We start from the raw sequence: 16727 nt of genomic DNA on the forward strand, positions 1-16727 counted from the left end.
AGTTCCACACACGCCTATTTTTCTCATATAAAGCCCACTAACATAATAGTCTCCGCCCTGCCGTCGTTCTCACAGCAACATGACTAGCGCCACTACGGGCTACATGGAGGACGCGGCCCCGGGGCGATATGGGAAATGTAGTCCTGCTCGCCCAATAACATTGGAGGAGGTGAGGCTTGAGCAAAATACAACTCCCATCTGGACCTTCGCACGCCAAACCCCGTCGACCAATCTGAATAAGTGGGAGGAGCGCGTCCGCCCACAAAAGCCAGAGCTATCTGAGCGTATCTCCCCCTTTCTATCTAAAAAATGAAAGTGTGAACGAATAAAAGGGAAATAAGAGTACCATACAAATAGTGGCTGGTTTTCGGTGGCCTTCCAGGCGGCGACGACGTGCTGGGAGCAGCGGAGGCACGCGGGCACAGCAGAACAGGGGTGTTGTCCTGATGCTTAAATGGAAGTGGGAGGGCCTCTTCGGTAACACACCGCGAACGCCGTTGTGCATTTCATCCTGACAAGCGCTAATTTGCTGCTTTCCGGACGCTCAATCCGGCTAAAGAGACGTACTACGCGGGTGCCAGGGGACGGGGACGGCCGGAGCTTTCTCCGTTATTTCTGTTAACCGGGAAGGGGGGAGGCTGTTCCGCTGTGAATCCGCTTGGCACCGCCCTTCCTGGACGGTGGGTGGTTTCGTGAAAACGGGCACATCCGCCACGGCCCAGAGCCCAACATACAGGCCGTCCTCCGCTTCCGTACCCGGCCGGCCGGCCGGCCTTCTACCGTGAACTACACCCTCTCCCTCTTGGTATATTAATGCGTTATGAGTGGTAGGTATCCTCCTCCTCCTTTACGTCTCCTCCCCCGTTTCTCTCTCCCTTGTCTGACAGATAGGAAGCCTGTGATGTTGCTGGTGAGGTTACTGGTAATGATCACCATTGTTGTGCTATATATGCTGAGATCTCATTAAGGTCACCCAGTCTGCATTTATAAAGGCACACACCTGATGACATTGTGACTTTTGCCATTCCACTTTTGACCTTTTATTTTATTTTATTTCCCCCCCCCCCCAGACTCTAAGAAGGAATCATCGGGAACTGAAGGAGGGAAAGTGTCAAAAAAGGGGAAAAATTCTGCATCGCAGGTACTCACAAGGAACTTGCTTACTTTTGCTTTGCCCTTAGGCCAAGAAAATGCACTCCCTCTCTCGCTCCCAGCCAGCCAGCAGTCAGTCAGACACCTCTGGGGGCGTTCCTCTTGTGAATTCCGCTTCCTGCTTGTGTGCAGCCCAGCTGAGGGCCATCCCCAAAAGCCTCACGAGTAGCTTTATACGGCTGTCACACTTCACCCATTGTACTATTGAAGTGTCACTTTGAGTTAGCCTCAAAATGCTTTAATTCTGCTTATGGACTCCTTCCATATTTTGAAAGTTATTTTCAGGGAGTCGTTTGCAAATGCATCTTTTGTTTGCACGTACATCGCTTGGAGTGTCATTTTGCACGGTGTTGTATGAGTTGCAAAATCAACCTGCTGTGTTGTGCCTGCGACCTAGTTCCTGCGAGGAGAGCGAGAGAAGGTGGCATTTTCTTGCAGTGTTCTGAGAAAAGAGAAAATGTGGTTCTCACACGCTCACCCACTCGCTTCCTGTAGTACCACCCACTTCTACTGACAGCTCTCTTTCTGTCAGCTTTGTGTTTCTCTCTTCAACACCATCTTTCCCCCACCCAACGATTGCCTTTTCTTTCTCCTCCTTGTGTCACACTGTGTATTTGCGTGCAGAATAATTCAAACCCATCCATCCCCTTTGGCTTTTTTGTCTTGGAGGTGGTGCTTGTTCGTGTATGCATATGAGTCCCGAGTTGTCCCTTATTCTCTCACTTTGTCCTTCATAGGATTCTTCTCAGCCCTCTCCGTTGGCTTTGCTGGCGGCCACCTGCAGTAAGATCGGAGGGCAGGGGGGAGCAGAGGGGACCCAGGTCCAGACGGGGCCCCAGCAGATCCAGCTCCAGGCTGGTCAGATTCAGCTGCAAGCAGGTCAGCTCCAGGGTCAGATTGTAGTCGACACATCTGGGAGCCAGGCCCTAGTTCCCCAGCAGCTGGAACTGGTCCCGGCTCAGTTCACGGGGAACGGGTGGCAGATCATTACAGCACCAGCTACCATGGCCAAGGAGAACACCAACCAGCCGGTAGCTGTAACAGTGGCCACTACCGTTCCAAATGACAGCTCACCTGGACGCAAGGTCAGGGATGAGTTCGTGCTAATACAGTGAACCCCTGTATATTCTCGGTTCGCCATTCACAAATTCACCTATTTGTGGATTTTTTTAGTTTGGAATCTATCCTCTATTATTCACTAAAAACTCACATAATTGCTGTTTTTGTGATCGGGCCCAAGCTCTATCTTGTGTAACAGAATTGCTTTGGTGCCATCTTGGTGTCAAGGAAGTACAGTGGCACCTTGAGATATGAGTGGCACCTTGAGATATGAGTGATCCAACTTACTGAGTTTTTCGAGATATGAGTAGTGGTTTGGCTTATTTTATGGTTTGACTTTTCGAGAATTCTTTTCAGATAAAATTGCTGTAAGGTGGAATTGAACTCAACTCACCTCCCAACAATCAGCAGTTTGTCAGATCGTGAACAATTATTTTGTAAAAAGAGGCTTCAAGATGTTTAATGCCACTACCGGTTGAAGTTTACTGTCAAACTAAACATAAAACAATGACAATCGCAAGTTATGTTCTCCAAAAAAAACAAAAAAAACTTTGTCAAGTCAGTTTAGCTTAATGCAAACAAACAAAAGAAAAAACATAAATAGGCTGACAAATAGCATGAATATCGCAGTGTTATACCCTCTAAGCAATGGACATTTCAACAAACGGTGGAGCAACACGTGTAGATAGACTTAATACTCACAGGCATATATTCTTTATCCTCTGCGAAAACCGATTAATATTACTGCAGGTCACTGATGGTGTTGTGGTACACTCGCCTGACTTTGGTGCGGGCAGCGTGGGTTCAGTTCAGTTGTCCTTGTCTACATGTGCCCTGCGACTGACTGGCGACCAGTTCCGGGTGTAGTCCGCCTTTCGCCCGAAGTCAGCTGGGATAGGTTCCAGCGCCCCGCGACCCTAACCAGGATAAGCGGTGTTGAGAATGGATGGCTGTATGTATAGCAGGATGTCTGTATTATACAGTCCCCAGGTGGCCAGCAGCAGCCACGCAGTCACAGTGAATTAATCATGTTGTACAAACAGTTTAATTCTATATATTCTATTCAGTTATGTCATTATTATATGTATTTATAAAGTACAATATTGTAGAGGGCAATTTTTATTATTTAAAAAAGTAAACGTTTTTGTTTGCAAGCCTGGTCATGGAACAAATTAAGCTTCTATCTCAAGGCACCACTGTATGTTGAAGTGAGTTGAGGAACTTCACTTAGGGCTTATCTATAGGCAATTACAGGGGGTGTCAATTACTTGCGTATTTTCACTATTCATGGCAGGGCTCGGTCCCGATCCTGTGTGAATAATGGAGGTTCACCGTATTGATGATGTCAGCATTCTTTTATTTTTTTCTTCGTCTTCTAACTGCTTCAACTGCTGCGTTCCCATTGTGAAGCTGAAAGCCGTAGCTGGGACCAACAGTGTGGCCGCCAATCAGCAACAGCAGTTCCAGATCATCCAGGTTCAGAACTTGCCCAATTCCGGAGGCGGGGTCCAGTACCAGGTCATCCCTCACCTGCAGACTGCAGATGGACAGCAGATCCATATCAACCCAACCCAGCAGGCTTCCATCGGGGCTCTGCCCGAGCAGCTCCAGCTCATTCAGAGTCCGAGTCAAGGCCAGGCTCAGGCCATTCTCCAAACAGCCAACCAGCAGGCCATCTTGTCAAGTACAGCCAATCAGACGGTCCCCCTGCAAATCCGTCCCGCTCAGTCTTTCCCCCTGCAGCTGCAGACCCTTCAGGGCTCTCAGACTCCCGTCATGACCACAGTACCCATCAACCTTGGTGGCATGACCCTGGCTTTGCCTGTGATCAATAATGTTGGAGGAGGCGGGGCCGTGCAGCTTATCCAATCAGCAGATGGCACTTTTTCTGTTGCCAGCGGCAACCAGTTGATGACGACATCAGCGGTGTCTGGGGCAGCAGCAGTAGGTGAAGGTGACAGTATGTCAGATGGAACACAAGTGGTCTCTGCTGGTATTGAGGGCGCAACGACTGAAAACCAAGCACAAAGCACCGAGGCAGACTCTCAAAGTCAGAACCAGGCCAATGGAGTCCAAAGCCAGGCAGACGCACTGGGAACAATTCAACAGGTGATCGTGGGGCAAGTGGGACATCAGCTGGTGCAGCAAATCCAGCTGCAGCCCCAGGCTCAAAGTCAAAACCAAGGGCAGCAGCACATTCAGACTCTCCAGCTGGCCCCTGGTCAAACTCTACAGCCCATTCAGGCCTTCCAGAACCCAGCCCAGGTCCTTGTTCGCACACCCACCCTGTCCCCTTCCGGGCAGATTTCCTGGCAGACGCTGCAGCTCCCTGGTGGTGTTTCCCTCCAGGGCAGCCTGGGATCGGCAATGCCACAGCAGCTCACGCTGGCCCCGGTGGCTGGTGGGACAACAGTGGGGAGTGGAGGGTTGGTCTCCTTGGGCGGCACTCCTCTGACACTGAGTGCAGCTCAAATCAACCCAGGATCCGGTGTACAGACGGTCAGCATCGCCGGGCTCGGTAACGCCGGGGTTCAGGTGCAGGGTGTGCCCCTCACCATCACAGGTCTACAGGGTAAGGGAGCATTGACACTATCCATCCAGGTTTGGATGCCAGTGCAGAACCTTACTTTTTATCTTTAAGCCAGAACTGAACAAACAACTAAACTTACTTTCGAATGCTTTTGTCTGTCGTTTCTCACCAACAGGTCAACCGCAAGGGCAGGATGGGGTCAAAGTTCAGTCGTCGCCTGTGACGGTCGCCGTGGGTAATGTGGCATCCAGCTCATCAATGAGTCCAGACCAGTTAGGCTCTGTGCAGAGTTCCTCAGACCAAGAGGGACCACCCAGCAAGAGACTCCGTCGAGTCGCCTGCTCCTGCCCAAACTGTAGAGATGGAGAAGCAAGGTAGGAAGTTTGTCAGTAAGCCGGTGTAGGATGGTCAAATTTAGGACTAGTAGTGTAATGTAGGGTTTCCTAATCTTAATTGAGAAAAACAGAAAAGTCACAACAATAACTCAACATTCAAATTTAGACCTGAGCTAGTAACAGTGTGACAAGAGCGAGCCAGCTTCACATTATCTCCAGTATCTCACAAAATTGGGTACTCACCTCACTTTTTTATAAATATTTTATTTTCTTGTCATGCGCAAACAAGAAAATTGTCCCTTGGCACAACAATAAAATATGACAGTTTTCTACAATGTAGTCAGTGTACAGCTTGTATAATTGTGTAAACTTACTCACCTCAAAATAACTCAACAGTCATTGTCTAAAACCGCTAGCAACGAAAGAGAGTACACCCCGAAGTGAAAATGTCCAAATTGTGACAAATTTACAAATGTAGCAAAGCAACATTTATTCAGTGTTGTCCCATGAAGATACAATAAAATATTTACAAATGGTGAGGGTGTACTCACTTTTTTGTGTTACTGTGGATCTTTGAGAGAAAATGATTTGCCATATTCACAATTATGCTATGATAATTGCAATTCAGTGTGTAATTTCCATCTAGCAGTCAAAGTACAAGATCATCAACATGCATACATTTTAACATCACACAGCTGGATTTATGGAATTGTAACTCATAAGTGCTGCAGTAAAAGGACTCCTGCCCTCTGGCCCAGAAACAGTGGGGACCCCACGAAGAAGAAGCAGCACATCTGCCACATGGAAGGCTGCGGGAAGGTATACGGCAAGACCTCCCACCTGAGGGCCCACCTGCGCTGGCACACGGGCGAGAGGCCGTTTGTCTGCAACTGGATCTTCTGTGGCAAGAGGTTCACCAGGAGTGACGAGCTGCAGAGGCACCGGAGAACGCACACAGGTGCCACAGTCTGTCTGTCTCTCTCTCTCTTTCTCACACACATACACAGAGTAGGTATGTATTGATACTGAAGTGCATGCTGAAAATGTACCACAAATGTCACACAGGGAAAGTAGAGCCATGTGATTTTTCCAGCCTATTTCAGATGAAAATGTTGACATGAAAACAAACAAATAATTTGCAATAAATTATGTTGTATTATTAAAAAAAAATGCATACATATGGGGTCCAGCGCACCACTAAAACAAACATAATTAACCAATTACTCCTGCCTACCTTAGTTTTGGGCCAATTAAAAGCACTGATATGAATGACACATATCATTGCATAAATCTGACATATGACTAAAACGTTTTTGTTAAAAATAAAAAGCATGTTTTTAGAATACAGTAGCATTTATAGGATAAAGGTATATTGTGAGAATAAAGTTGAAATTAACTTGTCAAAATATGACTCTCATTATACAGTGGTACCTTGAGATACGAGTTTAATTTGTTCTGTGACCACGCTTGTAACTCAAAACACTCTTACATCTAATCATCTTTCCTGATTGAAATGAATGAAAATGCCAAGAATTTGTTCCAGCCTGCCCCCCAAGACACTTTTTTTTAATAAGAAAAAATAGCACTCTCTAGTATTGTACTTAATAAAATCATAGAATTAAACAATTTGTGCATCACTATTAAATGCTGCAATCCAATTCATTGTGTTGCTCCTTCTGGTGTGCCTGCCTTGGCCAGTGGGAGGCAGTACTGCAGTCATGCAGGCACAAACGAAGAATAGACTTCTACTACTACTACTGTGACTCAGTAATAGTAGTCACTCTTTGCAGAGGATAAAGAATATGTATCTGAGTATTGTTCTATCTGTTCTTGCACTGTTTGTGTTTAAGTATCCGTTGCTTCTAAAAGCACAGCTATCGATGCTAACTTGTCAATGGTAATTTGCTTTGTTTGTTAGCATTAAGCTAAGCGGACTTTCCTAAGGAAAAGAAATGTTGTTTTAAATACACGTGTAATTGTCTAGTTATGATTAGTTTGACAGTAAATCTCAACTGGGAGTGGCAAACAATTTGAGGCCTTTTTTTTAATGAATTGTTTAATATTTGTGAAGTGAGTTGAATTGAGTTCACAGTTGGTGTTTTTGTCCTGCAATAGGGGAGAAGCGCTTTGAGTGTCCTGAATGCTCCAAGCGCTTCATGCGTAGCGACCACCTCTCCAAGCACATTAAGACTCACCAGAACAAAAAGGGCGGGGCCGCCGTGGCAATCATCACCACTGACAACATGGAGGACGACACCCCCGAGGGCCTCCAGGCTTCCCCTCAAATAGTCACTGTGGCGACCCTCTCCCATGACTCTGAGCCCGCAACACCGACCACCTCCAATCACCTGGAGGAAGATGAAGAGGAGGAGTTTGAATAGACAACCGGTATTCATTTATGTTCAAAGCGCTGACTTCCTGTTAGTGGAGGTCATCGCAGAGACTGCTGGCGTGGCTGCTTTCTTTTTACAGATGCTTCATGGGGGGGGGGGAACAAAAAAAAAGACTAGAGATTAGCTTCATTCAAAACAGTCCACCGCCAAAAACAAAATGATGAAATACTGTACACTTATGAAAGATAAGCTCTCATTTGTACAACAGATCTATCATGGGTCCATAGGAGGTGGGGGAAAAGTGAGAGTCATTTTAAGATTAACACAAGAAAAAGCATTCAATAATGATTTTCTTTTTCTAAATTGTGTTAACACCTATCTCTATGCACAAAGTTGTGTACCGGTTTCTTACCTGTCGGACAGGGCTGAGGGTCAATCAAGGTACAGGACTGTTGCAGAGGCGAGGCAGTCTTGGGAAAGTGTGCGCGTGTGTGCAAGTCAACCTATGATCTAGATTGTGCGCGTGTGTTTGTGTGCGTGTTCTCAACAGTCATGAAGAGGATCTACCAAATTTGAGTTTTGTCCTCCCATCTGATTCAGGTGTTGATTCCTTTATGAACTGTTACAAAAGAAAAGGAGAATTCCTTCAACACGAAAGGAACAGAAGAAGAAAAAGCACATATGGAAAAAATGTATATGATGCATTCCTATTGCGGCTGTGGCCATTAGAAAAAAAAAAAAAAAAGGTTTCTATGAAGAAAACAATCTAGCTTTCTACAACTATGTGAGGTGAAAGCAATACTTTAATGACAATCTAGTGGAACATGTTTACATTGTCAGGGAGGGGGGTCTGGGGAAGACAAATAATGAGAGCACACACACACACACGAGGTCAGTTGTTTGGTAATTTCAGACATTTTATCATCATTGTGTATTTGATTTCCAGCAGCTGAAAGAGCGTCATGTGGGACTGCGATGAAGCTTTTGGGTTCCTGTGCTCTTCTGAATCCCATCCTCACCCTGCTGTGTGACCCACTACTGCCTTAACACAAGCTGAGGGAAGGTCTGAGCGAGTGGCGGGCGAGGCGGAGTGTGTGGTGAGATGGAGCACAGTCAAAGTGCAGTGGGTGAGAGCTGTGGGGGGTCTTCAGGCTGTTTAGCCATGTGGTGGTGAGATATTTCTGGTGGTGTTGTCCAGTGCGTACAGTCTTATGAAAGTAAAAAGCATATTTTATAGAATTTGTTTTGAAAGCCAGCCCCTCCCAGTTAACACAGCAGCCCACTGTGTAAAGCTAATTTATTATCCTTGAGTTGTAATATTTGCCTTCTTGCTGGACTTGTATTTGTGTGAGTGTATTTGTGTACGGCATGTTTCAGGTTTTATTTTTTGTTTGTTTGTTTTTTCCCCTGTAGTATTGCTTTTCTTTTGGGTTTTTTTCCCTCCTTGCGCCATGTATGTTTCTTCTTTTTAGGAGAAAAGCAAAAAAAAAAAAAAAAAAATTTGTTTCCAACTAAAACAACAAAAAAAGTTGATCCCAAACAAATGTAGATGTTTTTTGGTAATATTTTGTGTGACAACCAACTTTTTTTTCTCCTTTGATATTTTCTAGAGACATCTCATTTGTAAATCTTTTTCTAAAATGTGTTCTCCGCCATGACATTTGATATTGGGTTTTTTGCCAGGTTAGCCTCAAAGGCTCCAGTTTGTGGATATTTCTAAAACTGGTTTGTATAAATGTGTTATGTCAGTAAAAAAAAAAAAAAAAGACAACTTCAAGCAGAAAAAAATGCTTTGCCTGCATAACACGTGAATAAAGTGATTTTAAACAGCTTTACCTCTCTGATTGACAACATATTGGTTTGTGTTACGCTTGAGCGAGTGTTTCCCAGCCTTTGCACCCAATTCACATTAGAAAAATCACCTGGCAAACCAAGATGTTACAAAAAGGTATGAATACTGGAGTAATGATACATATAATGTATTTCGAAACAAATCCATGAATTTACTGGGTCTTTAATGCATGTTCGGACATGAAGTCAAAATGAATAATTTCCTGCTGCACCCCTATTTGAGCTCTCATGACACACTAGGGTGCCACGGCACCCTGGTTGGTAATCCCTCAAACTAGCGAATTACAAGTACACAAAAACATGACAATTCAGAACAGAAGTCAGTCTTCATTAGAGCTATATTATTACACTAGGATAACAATTAAGAGACAGTGGTACCTCGACATACGTGTGACCTGACTTATGAGTTTTTCAAGATACGAGCCTTTGCCCGGACGATTTTTTTGCTTTGACTCTCAAGTAAAATTTGAGATACAAGCACTCTGTAGTGGCAGCGAACTTCACAACGAGCAGCAGTTTGTCAGCTAGTGAACAATAAAAAAAAAAAAAAAAAAGATCAAGCGCTTACTTCAAGCTGCTTATTGCCACTCCTAGTTAAACTTTGTCAAACTGAATATAAAACAGAATTATTTGCTTCGTATTTAAAAAAACAAACTTTGCCTTAGCTAAGTCTACTAACTTAATGCTAACACACAAAGCAAAACACCATAGATGCGCTATTGAAACTAGCATTTTGTCACATCAGTAAACAATCTGTATTACCCCCCCACCTGTCCCCCTCGGTGGCCAAAACACACCAAAAGGAGCCACACAATTAATTAACCATAATGTACAATTTGTTTTATTATTACCATTATTTGTAATTATGTTATTACTGCATGTTTTTATAAAGTACAACATTGATATTTTTTTTTTTATTTTTGTTGGTGTTTTGTGGGCAGCTGGAATGGATAAATGGCATTTTAAGTAATTTCAATTGGAAAAGATCTGCGATATGAGTGTTTTGAGTTACAAGTGTGGTCACGAAATTAAAGACGTTATGTCAAAGGCACCAATGTACACAGTGGTAAAGTTTTTTGTATTAGTTACAAATAAGTCCTAGTTTGTTCTGGAGAGGGAAAAAACTAAGGAAAACAAACCAAAAATGCAAGGTAAAAAAAAAAATGTACAGTACTAATACTGTTACAGTGTTTTTTTTTTATACTATGACAATAGTGTGAATCTAGTGAGATAAAAAGACTGTTCTAACATATAAACATTTATTAAAAGAGTTCTAAAGTACTGTGCAGTGTATCAATCTGTAGGAGGACTTGGAGCTTCTCCCTGGTCTTTACTGTAGCTCCTTCTGAATTCTGCCATGGAGACAAAAAAAAGCCCAAGTTCACCTACTTGGCAAGATGAAGTGATCTTCATTGTTAAATTAATACAATTAAATTAATCAGCAAACTGCACCAATGTGAATCATTTCAAAACAACAGGATGCTGCGGGTGAATGGAGTTGCTAGCGTACCTCTCCAGATACTCATGGACGTTGTCATGGCCATTGTAGCGGGCCAGCCCGACCAAAATGCCAGTAGCACAGCGACCCTCTTTCTTTCGACACAGGCTGCAGTTACACATTCCTCTGCAGATAGGACACGACCATGTCTGCAGAGAAGAGGGTTTTTTTATTACTTAATTTTTTGTCTTTTTGTAATAGAAACCCTGCTAATAGGATGAATTGTAAAATATAACCTTTCAATTTATTTACTGTGCCTCTGATGGAGAAAATATGGTATTAAAATGTGGCCAAATACTGTTGACAGCCTTAATTTTGTCTGACAAAACATAAATGATGAGCCATTAAAAGTAATACTACAAGTCTTAAATTCAAAGAATACTTGTTTAGCAGTTTCCCAACCTTGATTGAGCCAAGGCACGTATGTCGCATCTCACGGCACACAAACAAACGTCACAAAAAAGTACTGAATATACATTTTCACAGGCACAATGGTTGGAAATCACTAATCTATAGCATCAATTAACAACAAAAAAACAAAAAAGTGTGTGTTTTGGTACTGACCGGGTCGAGTAATACAGTGCACACATCCTCGCCATAGCGGTTCTTCAGGCACGGCCCACAGAACTGGCCTTTGCCCGCTGAACAAAACCCACTGCGGCACACCGTCTTCGTATCCAGGGTTTTCTGTCTGCACTGGTGGCACGAGCTTCCCTGAGGGAACAACACAAACATTACATTGCAGAGGCGGCAAAAAAGAAATGAATAGTAAGTACTTCTATCTGTTCAAATGAAGGTAGTAAAGGTAATCCGAAAAATAAACAAAAACAAAGTACAGATCCACATCAGTAGAGTAACAAAGTATTTGTACTTTGTTACGTCATATCACTGTTACACAGTGAAGAACTACACGTTGAGTAAATCTCCATGTACAGCACTGCCTGTACAAAAACCAGCAAAGTGTGCTGGTGACTCACATTGTCCTTGTCCCAGATCTTGTCTTTGCTGCGGAACGCTACGTTGTCCAAGTCTTCTTCGGTGATGTCATCAACCGACTTGAACTCGTATTGACTGCGTCTGTGGCTCCTGCTCCTCCTCTTCTTCTTCTTCTTCAGCCTGTTGCCAGCACTTTCTTCATCCACCTGCCAACCACGAGACAGAGTTGAATATTTAGATGTTTTACACAAGTTTAAAACAAAATGTTAAATATATTGATCCCCCACTATATCACGGTTCATCATTCACCTCCTCCGCTTTATCACCGATTTTTAAGCAATCATTACTATTATTTTTACACTATACAGACAAGTCCAAATGTGGAGTAGAGCACCATCAGTATAGACCCACATTATGCTGCAGCATGTCAGCAGCACTGGAAGAGATGCAGAGGAATCAAGAGCAAGAAGAAGAGGCAGAGAAGGTCCCCAGTTAGTCTACAATACTAGTCATTGCACAGAGAATATACTGTATGCCTGTGAGTACTGTTGCATGCCCTGTTTGTATGTGTTGCTACACTGTGTGCCGAAGAAGTATGAAGGTTTATCGTTTCTGTAACCCTTATGCCAATTTTCATTAGTGGTGGCGTTTTTCAAGCATGTGCGAGGGGTAAAACAAAAACATGTTTTTTTATATACTGTAGTCTCTGTAGTGCGGCTTTTCACCTACAGCGGGTGGGTCCCGAATGTATTCCCAGTGATAAGCAGGGGTTCACTTTATTACGCAAGAATATTCATTCATCATGTTATTCATTATAAAAGCATTCACTTAATTTTTTAAAATGTACTTGTTACTTAAAGATTAACACAGGCTCTAACAAGAAGGTGCACCATTGTTTTCTATTAGAGCTTCTTTATCAGAATCAGAATCATTTTTATTTGCCAATTATGTCCAAAACACACGAGGAATTTGTCTCCGGTAGTTGGAGCCGCTCTAGTACGACAACAGACAGTCAATTTACAGAACACTTTGGAGACATAAAGACATTGACAAAAAATGTCATGGCTGTCTTTTGCCATCGTACCTCCACCAGTCTCCTGAGGTCTATCGCCTTGGGGCCGCTGCGGGGCAATGGCTCGCACACTTGGTCCACGGCAAAGTTCTCAGGAGGGCGGGCTTTACGGGACGGGTTCCTCCTTTCAGAGCCACTGTTCTGTTCCAATTTGCGTTTGCGCAGCGTTGTTTTCATCGGAGAGCGCTTCTTCTTCTACGTACATGTAAACAAAACAAGAGCTGGTCTAAGAAAGCAGAGTTGTGATGTTTGTTTATGTATCACAAAAAATAAAATTGGAGGGCTTAGGTGAGTGGCAGCGCTCACTTGAGGGGTGTTGGGCAAAGTCAGGTCAGCCATAGTGCTGAGATCAGCAAACAGCTTAGCCAGCTGGAAGACAACAACCAAGAAGAAAAGTGCATGCGTGTCAACCTTTACATTGTATTGGTTAATATTACAGCGTCATATTGTTGGTCACTGGATTGACATTGTATGCTACTTTAATTACCATGGCCTTGTTCTCCTGGATGTTTTTGTCCCGCTTCCTCAGACTTTGGCACATGGCCTCGTCTTCTCCCTGCTCCTCCTCCGTCTTCTCTGCTCTTTGTTTATCCTCCTGCTTCTTCACCCTCTGCGCCACGGTTTCTTTAACCGGCTTCCTGAGGCTTTTTGCTTGTGGCTCCCGTTTGGGGGTGGGCGACTGTTTGACAGGAAATCTGAGAAGGCAAATTGATATGAGAGCGTTAAACCACTGAACAGATGACATGACTGTCAAGAAAAATATGAGTTAACAGCTGTAGAACACACAGGTTACCAATAAGCAACTACACTTGTGCGAAAGCAGGACTCTTCAAATGATAAATTACGAGAAAAGGTTTAAAAAAATATATATTTTTAACCGTATTACCACTCCTACACATTAAATATTCCAATTTAGTAAAATACACTTTTTTAAAGTATTCCTTAGCACCTGTTCTCACTCCCTCTCTGTCAAGGAATGGCAGACTATATCGAATAACATCTTTTTGAGGAAACCAAGACTCTCTTGCTCACACAGTTCTCCAGATAAGAAACAAAGCATGCTTGCTTGCTTCAGGCTATTTTGTGTCACTCACAGTTGAAGTTTAGTGTCAATCTGACATAAAACAAAAGACTTAAACGTGGTATATTTAAACAAACATTTCCTATCAAACCTTGCAATTTTGTCAAATAAAAGCTTAGTAGGAGAAAAAATATGGTACTCCAGTGAATGGGAGCAACTTTGTAAAAAAATATCACCTAAAATTCATTGATATGCCATGGCCGTGAAAGATGAACAAAGTTACAACAGGAGGTCTCTGTATAAGAACCATCAAATTCTGGGGCAAAGGCAAAACAGGTTCCAAGGTTGAGGCCTCAGCTCAAATACAATGATTAGTTTTGATTAAAATAGGTAAATTTTAATTTTAAATAATATCATTTTGTTGCTCCAGTGCAGTTTGCAGTGCTGTTACATCTCACTGCATGCGACTGAAGGTGGTTCTAATATTTTTGTGAACTTAAAGCTACACTGGTTGTTCTGATAGCTCAAATCCTTGAGTCTTTAACTGAGGGGTGGAAAAAGTACATTACATGTACAGTATGCATACGCCATTTGTGTGTAAACCAGATGTGTCAGCTATAGTACTTGTTCAATATTGCTCTTACTAAAAGCACACACACACACCTGAGAGCGACTAAGAGACTTTTTCTCTTGGGCGCTGGTGTCTCCTCACCATCAGAGTAGAAGCCTGTGTCCAGATCACTGCCATCTTCTGAGTCCAACATCTTCCAAGAAAGAAAATGTGTGAATGGCATCCATTTGTGACCATGAAACATCTTTTGCCCAAAAGTGGCATTCAACCATAAAGGTTTCAGTTTCACTCTATGAACATTATTTATATGGCATCAGTAACACAGTGGATGTTGCGAGTCATACCTTAGTGTTAAATCGCATGTTAAAACGTCTTCTGTCCGCTCTTTCATCCTCCTCACCGAAGCCTTCAAAGTCCTCCTCGCTGTCAGACTGGCTGAACAGACGAGCCAGCTCGGCCGTAATAAACTTGGACTTGAAACGCAGCGTCTGGAGGAAGACGCAGACAATGTCCAATGAAACGTGAATAAAAAATAAGCTTCTTCGAGACCATTCCATTGGTGTGCACTCATTTTTGCAACATTATATGAATGTGTTCCAAATTCTGAGTTTTGTGTTTGCACATGGACAAATCTCATTTGTAGGAGTATTTTGTAGTATAGTTTGACACTGAAAAAGATTAAAACAAATCTTTTGACAGTGCACTTTTCTCTCCATGATTACTTTCCACACGCTCCTTCCTTGTCATTCGGAACACAATGTTAAAGTTTTTCCACACGTTTTCTGTTTCTTTGCTGGAATTAACATTGGTAGCGGCTTTTTTCAAATACAGTTGCTCGAGGCTTCGGAAGAGTTGCTAAATACAGCCACCAAGTCAGTAAGTTGGAACCACTAACTGCTTTTTGCAAACGAGTTCCGCTCTCTGCTCGAAGCAGTGTTGTTCATGGAAGCAGAGCAACATGCACGTCAGCTAGCGACATATATATATATATATATACATACATATATACACATACATATATGTATTTAATGTTTTAGTACATTAGCATTTAATTCTCCCCCCCAGTTAAACACAGCACAGTGTTAATGTTCAAATCGTGCATAATGTTACAGTGGCTTACAATGATAGTTAATCTATTTTTTTTTTTAGGAATAAAACCTTTGGCTCCTTTTTTTTTTATTATGAACACTTAGGCCTACTACACCACTGTATGTTAATGATGGTGGTACTACTTAAGTAATGGGGTGGCCACTGAGCTCAATTCGAGGCCGAGCAATGCGAAGTCCGGTGTAGAGACGACACCACTGTTTGCATTGCCCACAGCAAAAAAAACTGAGACAACAACTCGTTTTTTTCTTCTTCTTCTTCTTCTTCTTCACCGCAGAATAGACAAAATTTCACGTCATTCGGACTCCCAAAGACATGCCGTCACAGTCAACAACAAACACTGGATAGATTACCTTTGACTCGAGTGCCATTTTGTCTCCGTTTAGCTGCAAACCTCCGCTCAAAACTTCAGTTTTTCTTGGGGAAATTACAACAGCAGGGCGTCGAAATGGGTTTAAATGTTAACGTAGGTAAGTGGATTTGACTGCAAACGAAGGGACATCATCGCCAGCTCCAACTTTACATTTGACGGGTAAGCGATCCTGTATCCGTAGTAATCCACTTTTCATGAATACTCCGGGTATGTATATTTATAATAACACCTTTTATTTCTATTAATTAGGATCGTTTTAGGTTATCAAAAAAAGATTGTCCGTCTGTCACAACCCCTCTCTCTTTGTCAAATGGTGCGGTCTGATGTTTCGCGCGAAAGTTGGGTGTGGGCGTGGCCAATCACCGGAAGCACGACCACTCATTCAAAACTAACGTGCAACAAAATTGCAGGGTTGAAACGTCTAATCTGACAGTTTCGTCGTGCGAATCTCCACATGACACCGCCAACGATCCGCAAACTAATATTGTACTGGAATATGTATCGATTTGACGTCACAGAACACTGAACTCAAGCAACGCCATGATTAGTCAGTGGCGGTCCTTGCTTGAATGGCAACTTGTGCAGGAGCCCCATTTGACCCCCCCCCCCCCCCCCCCACCAAAAACACACACAATCACATTTCGATGAAAAACAGTTTATATTTCCTATTGAATTATAAACGAAAAGGAACAAAGCAACCGCAGTGAATAATTTGAATTAAGAAATTAGAAAGAATTAGTAAAAACACAAATCTTGCATCGCACACATTCAATATATAACCTTGTTGCAATAATTACAGTCATTAAAAATAGTGTTCTTCATACATGCATCCTTTCCTCTTGTCTTTGTTTCTTTTGAAATTGTGCACCTAACCCCCTCTCCTTGTTTA

General features: G+C 42.9%; 2 protein-coding genes across 5 annotated transcripts; one reads left to right on the forward strand and one right to left on the reverse strand.

Annotated features, from left to right (window-relative positions):
- The first annotated feature begins 226 nt into the window (after window positions 1-226).
- On the forward strand, window positions 227-9240 carry sp4 (sp4 transcription factor). Of its 4 annotated transcripts, XM_061759480.1 has the most exons (8): window positions 227-827; window positions 1071-1141; window positions 1890-2237; window positions 3622-4783; window positions 4917-5115; window positions 5835-6034; window positions 7192-7464; window positions 8356-8473. In XM_061759480.1, the coding sequence occupies exons 1-7, from the start codon at window positions 821-823 to the stop codon at window positions 7455-7457; spliced, it is 2253 nt and encodes a 750-aa protein (XP_061615464.1). In that variant the 5' UTR covers window positions 227-820; the 3' UTR covers window positions 7458-7464; window positions 8356-8473. The 4 variants fall into 4 exon arrangements, with proteins under 4 accessions (XP_061615464.1, XP_061615463.1, XP_061615466.1 ...); XM_061759479.1 differs by having other exon boundaries at window positions 7192-9240; XM_061759482.1 differs by lacking the exon at window positions 7192-7464 and having other exon boundaries at window positions 8356-9240.
- A 167-nt stretch (window positions 9241-9407) lies between these two features.
- cdca7b (cell division cycle associated 7b) lies at window positions 9408-16144 on the reverse strand. The gene is made up of 10 exons (XM_061759483.1): window positions 15819-16144; window positions 14703-14846; window positions 14451-14551; window positions 13254-13461; window positions 13073-13135; window positions 12779-12961; window positions 11736-11900; window positions 11323-11472; window positions 10771-10907; window positions 9408-10612 (listed from the first exon to the last, which is right to left on the reverse strand). Exons 1-10 carry the CDS (start codon window positions 15834-15836, stop codon window positions 10591-10593), a joined length of 1191 nt encoding a protein of 396 aa, XP_061615467.1. The 5' UTR covers window positions 15837-16144; the 3' UTR covers window positions 9408-10590.
- Window positions 16145-16727: the final 583 nt, after the last annotated feature.

The sequence above is a fragment of the Phyllopteryx taeniolatus genome, chromosome 21 (genome assembly GCF_024500385.1).
Source record: "Phyllopteryx taeniolatus isolate TA_2022b chromosome 21, UOR_Ptae_1.2, whole genome shotgun sequence".
Taxonomy (NCBI): domain Eukaryota; kingdom Metazoa; phylum Chordata; class Actinopteri; order Syngnathiformes; family Syngnathidae; genus Phyllopteryx; species Phyllopteryx taeniolatus.

Bases quoted from the DNA above. Each gene is read 5' to 3' on its own strand.
- sp4 (XM_061759479.1), top strand. The intron at 2,238-3,621 runs GTCAGGGATGAG...CCCATTGTGAAG, and splicing joins ACAGCTCACCTGGACGCAAG to CTGAAAGCCGTAGCTGGGAC. The intron at 4,784-4,916 runs GTAAGGGAGCAT...TCTCACCAACAG, and splicing joins CACCATCACAGGTCTACAGG to GTCAACCGCAAGGGCAGGAT.
- cdca7b (XM_061759483.1), bottom strand. The intron at 11,901-12,778 runs GTACGATGGCAA...CGTGGTTGGCAG, and splicing joins ACCTCAGGAGACTGGTGGAG to GTGGATGAAGAAAGTGCTGG. The intron at 10,908-11,322 runs GTCAGTACCAAA...TCTTCTCTGCAG, and splicing joins GCACTGTATTACTCGACCCG to ACATGGTCGTGTCCTATCTG.